At 41.2% G+C, this 12,328-nt stretch overlaps 1 protein-coding gene across 1 annotated transcript; it reads right to left on the bottom strand.

The window, feature by feature from the left end:
- Nucleotides 1-3,436: 3,436 nt before the first annotated feature.
- On the bottom strand, nucleotides 3,437-10,921 carry LOC138828314 (zinc finger protein with KRAB and SCAN domains 4-like). The gene is given in 6 exon segments (XM_070024340.1): nucleotides 3,437-3,908; nucleotides 3,911-4,747; nucleotides 6,461-6,584; nucleotides 7,141-7,223; nucleotides 7,745-7,892; nucleotides 10,248-10,921. Coding segments are annotated over 6 exon segments (1,677 nt in total). The 5' UTR covers nucleotides 10,671-10,921; the 3' UTR covers nucleotides 3,437-3,846.
- Nucleotides 10,922-12,328: the final 1,407 nt, after the last annotated feature.

Below are 12,328 nucleotides of genomic sequence, written 5' to 3'. Positions count from 1 at the left end.
ACTAATGTAAAATCCATGTCACAATAACTTGAAAGTCTAAGTATACTATTTGTATGTTATGCTGTTATATCTTTGTTTTCTTTCTTTGTGGCTGTATAGGGTTTTTCACACCTCCAGTCCTTTTGTTCTTAGTGGTGTTTTGTTTTGTTTTTGAGACAGTTTAGGCTGGTCTGGAATTGTGATCAATTCCCAAATAGTCTCTATCTCCCAACTAGTAGAGCTATAATAGATGTGTGCCAGCATGCCTAGCTCAGTATTTTTCTATTATTTCTAGTCTTTGACTACTAAATCACTTTAAAACTTTAGGATCTATGATAATTGCTTATGTTATCAGTTCTATCATCAGTAATTGCCATATTTCGATTATTTTTATTGCTGAGGAGGGAGCCTTCAAGCATATGTCTTGAAGTATAATGCCAGCTATTGGAAATCAGAATGAATACAGATTCAAAGAAGGTTTTATCCCTGATGTTCTAGCTCCTGAGGTAGGTGAAGAGCACCTGATAATGAAAGTAGAGGCCAAAAGGTACTTCCAAAGACAGGAATCCCATTTCTTGATGAAGCAATTTATTGGATCTAATTTCACTTGAAAATAATTCATTGGACCACCTCACTAGGCTGTAAGCCTCTTTTATAATTCACTCTTTTATAAATAAACTAGTTTTATGCAAAAGTGTGATAGCTTAAGACTATCAGCAAAATTATTTTTTATTTGAAATTACACAATACTGCCAATTTTTTGCTAACATTTTGTTCAAACCAAAGCCTTGTGCAACCTAAGCAGGTGTTCTATCGAGAGTCATATCCTAGATCCTAGAAAATATTTTGATGGTAAAATTCAGTGCTTTCCAGTGCTTACTGAATAAAATTTAAATTTCCTACCCTGGTATAAAAAATCCCTATAATGTACCTATCTCTTCTAACTTGCCTTATTTTCTGAATTTGACAAAGTCATTGCAATCTTTTCAGATCTCTAACAGATCACCCTGTTTGTGTGAAAATAATGGTTCACAGCAGGTTGTAAGTTTCTTCCTCTGCACTTATACAGCCCTGTTTCCACTCACAGGGAATTTATTGCTATGTTTCCTTTCTCATGTTCAAGTCTTATCAACCTTACTATATTAAAGCTTAAGCTTAAGGTTATAGGCACGTGTGCATTTGTGCGTGTGCGTGTGCACACACACACACACACACACACACGTACTTAGTTCTGTCCCTTCAGCTGTTAACATAATAAGCATTAAAAGTACTTTTCTACAGTATTTCTCTTTCCTACAGAGAAGATTTTAGATACCAAAAAGTGAGAGGAGATACAGGGATCAATAATTAATCTCATTTAGTTATGCTTTCATAATGCTTTCTGGTGTAAAAGGCTTTCATATAAATCTCTTTATATAATATCAGAAACAAGCACCAAAGGAAAAATGGACAGAACTTGTCAGTAATGAGTTTGATTTTTGTTTATTTTTCAGTTGTGGGGCTTGGACTTGGGGCCTGGCTTTTTCACTCAAGGCTAGTGCTCTACTACTTTGAGCCACTGGGCCACTTCTGATTTTCTGGTGGTTAATCGAAAATCAGAGTCTCACAGACTTTCCTGCTCAGGCTGGCTTTGAACTGCAATCCTCAGATGTCATCCTCCTGAGCTAGGATTACAGGTGTGAGCTACAGGTGTCCGGCTGAGTTTGATTATTTAAGATAGGCACTATTAGGAAGTATTTAGGTAGTATAAAGTTTAAGGAGAGAAAAGATGGTTTGCTTTGTGGAAATAGTCAAGCTAGTTTAGAAGAAAATAGTATAGTTTAAAAGGAAACTTTAAAGGCTAGAAAAAGAAAGTATAATCAACAGAACTTTGGAAAGTTAAAGTTTTAAATTGGACTGGAATGGGAGCATAATGAGAGCATAATGAAAGGTTTTAGGGAATTGTTGAAGGGAGAGCCCTTTGTTTGAGTTTTTGGTTTATTTGTTTTTTATTTTGGTGTGTGTGCACAGGTCCTGGGTCTTGAACTCAAGGACAGTGCTGTCCTTGAGCTTTTGTGCTCAAGGCTAGCACTCTACTACTTGAGCCACAGCTCCACTTCTGGCTCTTTTTGGTGGTTAATTGAGAATAAGAGTCTGATGGACGTTCCTGCCCAGGCTGGCTTTGAACCACAATCCTTAGATATCAGCCTCTTGAGTAGGTAGAATCTCAAGCATGAGACACCAACACCCAGCAAGCAATCCCTTTGATTTTAAGTTCCTAGTCAGCTCATAGTACTTCAGAGCAGGAATCCAGAAAGAGTACCTAAGAACAAATACTATGTTGGGCACCAGGAGAAAACAAAGCAAAGCAAAGCAACTTGGTCAGGGATTCCACTAGAACAGAATCCATCCATACAGTCTGGCAAAGCAGGAGGCTGGAATTGTGCACTCAAGCACCTAAAAAGAAGTTACTGATCTTTGAAGGACATAGGTAATTCGAATGATAAATAGCAGATTCCACAAAAGTCTTATTTCACAGCTTTGAGTCTTGACTTCACATTTACATAGTTTGAGTTCCTTTACACTGAGAATTATCTCAGAGTTTCCAAACTTGAGAAACCTGTCACTAACTCAATTTTCCTATTCCCACCCACAGGACAGTTTGGAAGTCATGAATAATTATACACACACACACACACACACACACACACACACACACACACACACACCCCACACATTTGGTGTGAATCTTCTGACCTAGAGGAAGTTTATAACCCTTGATGTAGCTGGATATACATTGAAGGAGAGGGTTACAAACCATGTTCTGGAACTTGGATAGGCCTAAAGTATGTAAAATGTAACAAGATGTTAAAATTATATAATTTACATCAAAATTCATAATCATTTTGATTTTTTTTGTGTTTTTTTTGGGAGGGGGGTCCGGTCGTGGGGCCTGAACTCTGGGCCTGGGCAGTGTCCCTCAGCTCTTCAGCTCAAGGCTAGCGCTCTACCACTTGAGCCACAGCGCCACTTCCGGCTTGTTTTTTTTGCTTATGTGGTGCTGAGGAATTGAACCCAGGGCCTTAGGCATGCAAGGCAAGCGCTCTACCACTGAGCCACCTTCCCAACCCTCATAATCATTTTGATATGACAATAAATTGATTTTTATTTACCTGACTGTGAAAAAAATTCCCCTAAAGTGTATAATAAGTAATCTCCCAATATCATAATGATTAAAAATATGTTTAAGGCATTCTAACTATCCTCATGAACTATATATTTTCCCACCCCAAACTCTAGCAACACTATATACATGACACAAATACACTAATTAACTTCATAGAACACAAAACATAAGAGAACTACACATTTTCAACCAAATATTTTCCTACCATGCACACTTGCATAGGAGATGTAATGTAAATAGACATAATAGTTTATTCAGACACAAACACAAATGATCTTAGGTAGCAATTCCTCAGAAATCTAAAGACAGATTTTTCAGAGTAATAAAAGTCATTTCACTGGTATCTTTAGTAAATTAGCACAAGGCACAATAAGGGATAAAAGACTTCACGGATCTGACCAACTCATGAAGAATTTATTGTGGTCAAAGTAAACTATAAAAGCAGCAACCCTCAAATCAAGAGCCATCCATCCAGGAGAAAACAAGTGCTGGTTGAAGACAAGTAGCTATTCTGGGAGGTCAGTTAAGTCAAATGAATAGGAATAAAACACTCCTGTGGTCTTTTAATTTGATCTAGTCACCTTCTAGAACACAGAACATACTCCATCTCAGCCAGAGCCTATTATCTAACACCTGAAGGTGTATAGTGGTATGACTCCAGCCCCATAACTTCTGTGTCCAATAAAGGCTCCTTGATAGTTTCAATTCAATGACAAATGGACACCAAGTTTGATAGACATGGGAAAGGTCACTGTGACAGAAGCTTTTTCCCTACATGGCTTCTCTGATGTTGAGCCAGGTAAGAAGTTCGTGTAAAGCCTTTTCCACATGTGTCACACTGGTAGGGTTTCTCACCAGTGTGGATTTTTAGATGTTCAATAAGGCTTCTATTCCGAGTAAAACTTCTTTCACATTCACTACATTTATAAGACACAGGAGTTTCAGTATTTTCCCACTGGCTTTTTAGTCTACCTTGACCTTCCCAATCAGGCTCCTGAACATGTTTAGCCCCAGTATGGATCCTCTGATGTCTCAAGAGATGTGAATTCCTCCTAAAGGCTTTGCCACACATGGTGCATGGGTATGGTTTCTCCCCAGTGTGAATTTTGTGATGCTCAAGGAGGCTGCAGCTCTGGCTGAAGGTTTTCCCGCAGTCATCGCACTCATAGGGCTTCTCCCCAGTGTGGGTTCTCTGGTGTTTGATAAGATTCGAGCTGTGACTGAAGACCTTGCCACATTCTTCACACTCATATGGCTTCTCACCAGTGTGAACTCGCTGATGAATGACAAGGGCAGAGCTCCCAATGAAGGTCTTCCCACAGTCTTCACACTCATAGGGTTTCTCGCCAGTGTGGATTCTCCTGTGCTTGGTCAGGCCTGAACTCTGAGCAAAACTCTTTCCACAGTCACGGCAATGGTGCCGCCTATTCTCTGTGGCACTTTTTTGTTTTCTTTGTAACTTGCTCTCATGCTCACCAGCTTCTACATCTGGAGGAGCCTGTGGAATGTCTTCACCCACGCAGCATGGTGTCTGCCTAGGCTCCTGTTCTGAATATTCTCTAGCTGCAGTCTCCACACTGGCCTTAATCTGCATTTCCTGACCTGAAACCACAAACATCAGGGATTATCAATTACATCCTGCAATGAAAGAAAAGTCTGTGATAAAGAGCAAGGAAATAAGAATAACAGTGGTCTCAGAGAGCCATGATGAAGATTTAAGTGCTGAAAAATAAGGATGGTAAAGGGAAATAAAAGAAGCCTGACAGTGAGAGTAGAGACACTAGACCAAGTCTAGAACTGGGAAATGAAGGAATGGAAGAAAGGTGGTGAGATTCAAAGACTAAGCTAAAGAGAGATACATGTGGTTGGGTCTGCAAGTGATAAGAATAATGAGGCAGAGCCATACACCCATATTAGATACTAAAAGGGCTGAGTAGGTGAAGACACTAAACAAAGACATAAGAGGTTTGAGACCTTGTAGAAGAAATGGAGAAAGTGGAGACTAAGAAATTGGTCACTGATGTATGATTCAAGCTGTTGTCACTAATTATTCCCAGTGGAGGTAGGATCCCCAAATAGAATCAGCATCAGAATAGAAAGTTCTGAACTGAAGCCCCCATCATGCCACCAATCAGCTGTGTGACCTCTGAGCAGTCAGATAACCCACTGTGCCTCTGGGTTCTCACCTCCAATGCCAGGATCTACAGTCAATGTCTAAAGTCATCACTAACTTTTATACTCTATGAATTCATGGCCCATTTCCTGAAGAGGCTCATCAACTTCCTCTCTCTGTCACAACTAGAAATTTAAAGGGATCATCTAGTAATAAGTGTAAGGTCTGCACAGGGACACCTCCCTACCTCTTGGCTAAGCTTCTGCCCAGTATCTTGTTACCTAGGTAACTGGCAGACCTGGAAGCACTCACCTTCCCCTCCTGCTAGGTCACATCCTCAGCCACCTCTGGTCACATGCCTCCCATCTGACCTTTGGAAGGTCCCAGACCCTGAGGTCGCATCTGGATCCAGTGTGGCCACACCTTTCCCCCACCTGGCCACACCTCTTCCTGTCCCTGGCCTAGATAAATCCTGGCCTAGGGGTGGGTCGCCCTTTCCTTTTCAGCCATGCCTCTCCACTATGCACACTCGGGGCAGCAGTTCAATAAATAAACTTCTTTTCCTTCCTGAATAGCACATGGTGTTCTCTTCATCGGTTACCTAATGAAACCTGCTTACTTAATATACCTTACAATAAGCCAGGCCATTGTTACAAGTATTTCTACCTCGTATCACTTAAATGGACTAGAATACTATTATGCTAGAAAAGAAAGCAAGAGTCAGGGGTTTTTGTTTGTTTGTTTGTTTTACATTTGTGTGTGTGTGTGCGCGCACATGTGTGCATTTGTGCATGTGCGCCTGCACATGCTTGTGCCAGTACTGGCTTTGAACTCAGGGATGGGCCATGTTTCTTAGCTTTTTCCTTTAAAGCTAGTGCTCTACCACTTGAGCCACTCCACTTCTGACTTTTTGCTGGATAACTGGAGGAAAGAGTCTCCTGGACTTTCCTGTCTGGGCTGGCTTTGAACCATGATCCTCAGATCTCAGCCTCCAGAGTGGCTAGGATTACAGGCATAAAATACCAGTGCCTGGCAAATCAGGGGTTTTAAGTAGCTGATTACACAGCTGGTCCTTAACAAGGGTTCAGAAATGGTGAATCAAAATAAGCTTCAAATAGATTCTGATGTACAAAGCTTCGATTAGCTTCTAAGACAAGGGAGAAAACGATACCTTAAGCGAAATCAGTGCCCAGGAGTCTTACCTAGAGAAACCAGGCTGCCACAATTCTCCTGTCTCACATCTCTGAGGAGGTTCATCTGAGATGAATCCTGCTGCGTCCATCCAGAGGAGAGGCTCAGGACCACATTTTCCATTTTCAGCAATCCCTAAAACAATAAGGAACCCCACCTAGTACCACTTGCTCATAATCACTCCCCAAAGTGAGATATGTGAACATATCCTCACCAAGATACTATATATTAAGAAACAAAACAAGGCAGAAGAAGCTAAGTAGAACATTTGCTTATCATGTATAAACCTCAGCATGCCCTCCACCACCAAAACAAAAAGCAACAACAACAAAAAACACTAAACCACCCTAGTAAAAAAAAAAAACAAAAACAAAAAAACCCTTTGATTTGCATTTTCTGAATACTGCCCTTGTTGAAGAAATTCCACTGAAGAAAGGCCTACCAGAGATGGGGTAGGAAAGATTTGAAAAGCAAAAAAAAAAAAAAAAAAAGATTCCAAGATAGAGGGGCAAACCTGTTAAGTGAAAGCCAAATGGATACTCAACAATAAGCAATGTAAGATGAGAAAACTCAAATCTCATATAAATCTAGGATGAAAGTGGAATAGTACTGGGGAGGGAGGAACTTAACCTAAAGCCCAACACTAATGAAAGGTATGGTGTATTGGGAAGAAGGAGGGGTTCCAGCTCACCTGGGCCTGTAGAGTGGACCTGGATACTCCTCTGGCATCTTCTCTGTAACTTCCTCTCTGAGCAAGTCCAGGAACCTGGGGAACTAAGAAGAGAAGAAGCTCTGGATGAGATCTGCCCTGGCCTTCAGCCTCCTTGCCATGTGCAATCAAGATAAAAATTCGGTTAGTAAATTTGTATGGAGACATTTATACAGAGTGTTTTCTAAAGTTCCAGATCACTTCCAAACTCCAGTTCTAGAATTTAAGTAGTTCAAGTGAGCTCCTGCAGATATGTAAAACAAAAAAGAACCAACAACAAAATAGTGGGGGAATAATCCTTTGTAGGAATGGTGAAATGAACGTAACATAAAGAAAAAAAATAAGCTTTATATTTCTAGAACTTTCTCCCTGAAGTTTTGCTGGGAGAAGGGGATAGAAAAGTTTTTATTGCTATGAAGGGGGGGGGGGGGCGAAGAAAAGAAAAGTTTTTATTGTGTGGCTAAATGTCTCCCATAGCTATTAGTGGGCTTTCCTCTTTGGTTCTGAAAAACTAAGAGGAGTCAGATAAGGACAGGCACAAAAAGGACAAAGGAGTCTGCTCTCCAGACTAGAAGATAGTACTCACCTCTTTCTTCTAAGGGCTGCAATCCCAGAGATTCATGCTTGAACAGAGCCCTCATTGGCTGCAACTGACTACTTTGGGACCTCCCAGCTGGTGTCAACAATGCCATCTTACAACAGAGTGGTTCTTGCCTCGAGTCACCAGTTAAGACCTAAAAGCAATTCATTTGCTTTTGTATAGTCATCAGATATTTCCATGCTTTCTATGTACTACTACTTTTTATTTTCTAGACACTGATTCTAAAAAGCTTTATGAAAATTAACTCATTTAATGCACCAATGCTTATATAAACCATTGTTATGTGAAATTTGCAGTTGGGAAACTGAGACCCGGTTTAAAAAGTTTTTCCAAGTCTGAGTCTGAGATCTAAGGATCATGGTCAGGGCAAGAAAGTCCAGAAGTGGCCCTGTGGCTCAAGTGGTAGAGTGCTCACCTTGAGCTGAAGAGCACAGGGACTGTGCCCAGGCCTGGAGTTCAAGCCCCACGACCAAAAAGTAATTAGAGAAGATTAAAATAAAGAATTTATTTGTGACATCAGACAAGGCTTACTTAGAGAAAATAAAAATGTTTAATTATTTAACTTTTTAATCAGATGGTTTTTCTATCCAGGCTGAGTTCAAGCCCCATGGCAGACAAAAAAGTTTTTCAAGTCACCCAACTTATAAGTAGAAATACTATGATGGGAGATCATACAGGCTCTGCAGAATGACTACAGAAGCTGTCCTCTCAAACATCAGTACTGTGTGCTTCCTCACTATGTACCTTTTCTCTTAGGAAACCCTTTGGAAACTGGTGTTAAAGTCTCAAAAGAATACTGACATCTCTTGATATTTGAAAAATAAGCAGTTAGACACCAGTGGCTCATGCCAGTAATCCTAGCTACCCAGGAAGCTAAGATCTGATGATCATGGTTCCAATCCAGCCTGGGCAGGAAAGTCCAAAAGATCCATCAAAAAGACAGAAATGAAGCTGTGGTTCAAGTGGTAGAGTACCATTATTGAGCAAAAAATCTAAGGTATAGCACCAGGGGCCTGAATCCAAGTCTATTATGTGCAAAAAAAAAAAAAAAAAAAAGCATATTAATTTCTAGCTCATGGGGTTTGGAGGAATAGTAAATATGATTATAGTATTGAAAATCACCCCAACACAGAGCTTGACATATGGTATGTCTTCATTAAATGCAGCTTTCCTTTCAGATATTCATAGTTAACTTGTTTTCATGTTACTTTCTTATGGACAGCTCAGAATTTAACCACATCCTTTACAAAGCATTGAGACTTAGGATTTTTTTTCACTGTTATAGAGTTCTGTGAAATAGATCCAAGAAGCTTGGCTTCCTGGTCAATTGTTAGAAGATTCTGGTCTTCCGTCCTCTGATTGTACACAAAGACACTAAACTGCAATGAGAAAACTGTCAAAACACAGGCAGAAGAAGAGGAGGGAAGAGGTGACATTGTCCAAAAGGAAATGTACTCTTTACTTGACTTATGTCTGTATGTCACCATTATAATGTTTTCTAAAAAAGCAGGCAGAGGAACTAAAAACCAATCCAAATTTTTTTACCAGAGATTCAAAAACCAGTGGTCTATGAACTTGGATAGAAAAAAAGTTTTATTTTTTTTTTTTACCAGTTTCTAAGAAATTAGTCCATTATTAATGGAAGCAACAAACCAATGTGGCCTAAGCAGTGGCAAGACTCAGTCATTACGTGTGTTTTCACAGCACATTGCAAAAAAATTATCATTTGCTAATCATCACTTCGAAATGTCCAGTTTTTAACCTGTCACTGGGCCATATTATTTGGCATGTTAATTTAAAAGCACATGTGCAATAACTATCACAGATTTGTTCAGCATTTTGCTAACTGAATATCAGCAAGTCTGACTTCTTTTTCAATCTTTGTGTGCATCAGTGTGTGAGTGTGCGCACACGCACTCTTACTAGGGCTCAAACACCTCTGGAGCTTCTGGCTCTCCACCACTTGAGCCACAGCTCCACTTCCGGCTTTGTGGGGGCTAATTGAAGATATTTCTTTCTTTTTTTTTTTTTTTCCGGTCGTGGGGCCTGAACTCTGGGCCTGGGCACTGTCCCTCAGCTCTTCAGCTCAAGGCTAGTGCTCTACCACTTGAGCCACAGCGCCACTTCCGGCTTTTTTCTTTTTGTTTATGTGGTGCTAAGGAATCAAACCCAGGGCCTCGAGCATGCAAGGCAAGCGCTCTACCACTGAGCCACCTTCCCAGCCCAAGATATTTCTTTTCAGACTTTTCTGCCCGGCCTTTTGCACTCTTTCATAGTTTCCTCGATATATTTAAGGATCTTATTTAGAAGACGTATTTAGAGATTTTTATCCTAGTATTTAGAAATTTTATTCTGAGGAGGTCAGGGTATTTTGGCTTTACTGCCAAAGAGGTTCAGGGTACAAAGAGACTGAGAACTCCGGACCTGAGAGGCATGTCCCTCGCTGGGAGAGTTCAGGATGCACAGATACTAAACCCATTCTTTCTACCTGCGGCATGGGCTCATCCAGCTGCCTCTCCAAATACTCCAGCAGCACCACCACCTCCTCCCCGCTCTCTGGATGTTGCTCCCGCACCCAGCCCTGCAGGTCCCCTGGCAGGATGGTCAGGAACTGCTCCAGCACCAGCAGCTCCAGGATCTGTTCCTTGCTGCGCAGGTCGGGCCGCAGCCACTGTCTGCAGAGCTCCCGCAGCTGGCTCAGCGCCTCTCGGGGGCCTGCGGTCTCGGGGTAGCCGAAAGCACGGAAACGCTGGCGGGAGCACTCCGGGCCCCGGACGCGACTACAGGGTGTACCCGAGTCTGTAGCCAAGGCGGAGAATTCCTCCTTCTCCACCTTCACAGTTAAAATCTTCATCTGGTCCTCTGAAGAGTGGGCATCCAGTGCTGTGTGTCGTCCCGGTTCTCCAGCCATCCTGAGCTAAGGCTGTATTGGCTTCCCGCCTCTCGCTGCGTGCGGCTTATCTTCATAGACTTCTTGAAAGATGAGGAAGAATTATTTGCCAGTAAAACTGGAGTCCAAGGACAGATCTCCCCGTGTCTTTGCAGAGTTCTCTGCATCCATCCTGAACCCCACAATAAACACTCCCAAAGGATATCCTCGGGATGGTAAAAAGGTGAATACTAAATAGACACAGACCAAAGTTGAGGCTGGGGCACGGGAAACCTCAGTGGGAACCAAAACCACTTCCTGGGCGCTCTAGGAAGCTCCTCTCGATCGTCTTCTCCGAATTAACCCATTAGGGATCCTATCCTTGCTTCCAAGCAAGGGAAAAGGCGAGGGGTGGGGGGTGGGGGAGGGGGGAGGAGCGGAGGGGGGAACTGGCCCTGGGTAATAAAATAGGAAATCTTCAAGTTCTGGAAGGATTCTGCTAGGGCTTCCATTTTTATCTACTGTAAAGCTTGCCTAAACAGCTAGCATCAAACTGACAATAAAATTCAACTCGAAAGTAGAGTGACCCAGAAACTCCAGAACTCTGGCAGGAACTTTATTTCAGCAACATTAAAAAAAAAAAAAAAAAGAAGCATACCCATCATTAAGCCATTGTCTGGAAACAGAAGTGACTGCTTCTGGTTCTTGTCCTCTTCACTCTTAATCTAACACTTTCTTTCCTCCCCTTTAGAGCCAAACTCCTTAAAGACAGCCCTTTCCACTGGTGACTCCAGATCTCGCTTCCCATTAATCTTTAACACAATGTGGGTAGTAAGTGCCGCTACAGCCACTAAGATGGTTCCTGTAAAAGTAACCAGAGATTCCTCTACTCTAACTTACCACTCTCCATTTCTCATGACATCTTGTTAGGCAACCCGGGTCATACTGCTGTCTACTTCCAAAAATTCTCTTATCCCTAGCTCAGAGACCCTATTCTGGCCTGCTTTCTTCTTCTTGTATTCCAGACTCTACTAACCATCTAACTCAGTGATCAGACCATGTTACAAAGCCGTCTTGGTTTGACCAAATACCAGATGAATGATTTGGGAAAGTTTATCTGTGCCCAACTTTCCTGATTTACAAGTGAAGATAGCAATTGTAAACAAAGATGTTGTGGGCATTAAATAATGGTTAAATAATATTATGAACATTACATAAAGTGCTTAGATGAATGTGTGGTATAGAATAAGTTAGATCTTACCCTAGAATAAAAGGAAGCTCTGGGATTTGTTAGAAATCCGTTGTGACTAGATTTTAAGCTATAAGTGAATGCAAGTTGTTTGGCTGGATTGAAGTATTAGTAAATGTTCTATCAAGTGAATGGACAAGCAAGAAAATACATGTTCAGAAGGTTATCAGAAAATAGCATGGCAATATTGTTCTTAGTTTTTACTTTGAACTTTTAAGTTCAAAGAATGACAAAGAAGAAAACGAATTTAATATTACAGGTATCAAAGGGCACTACAAATGAATACTGGGAAATATTTTTGTCTGTATGAGCTGCACCAACGTAATGTTGGTAACGTAACGTAACGTTGTTAGCAAAATCAGCGAACCTGGATGTCCTGGATTTCTGATCTCTATATCCCAATACTCTATATAGGTAAAATAGAGAAGCAAGTTAAGTTAGCAGTTTTCAA

The sequence above is a fragment of the Dipodomys merriami genome, unplaced genomic scaffold, assembly GCF_024711535.1.
Source record: "Dipodomys merriami isolate MVZ:Mamm:240054 unplaced genomic scaffold, mDipMer1.0.p SCAF_16, whole genome shotgun sequence".
NCBI lineage: Eukaryota > Metazoa > Chordata > Mammalia > Rodentia > Heteromyidae > Dipodomys > Dipodomys merriami.
The sequence above is the reverse complement of the archived record's forward strand: the minus strand, read 5'-3'. Positions and strand labels throughout refer to the sequence as shown.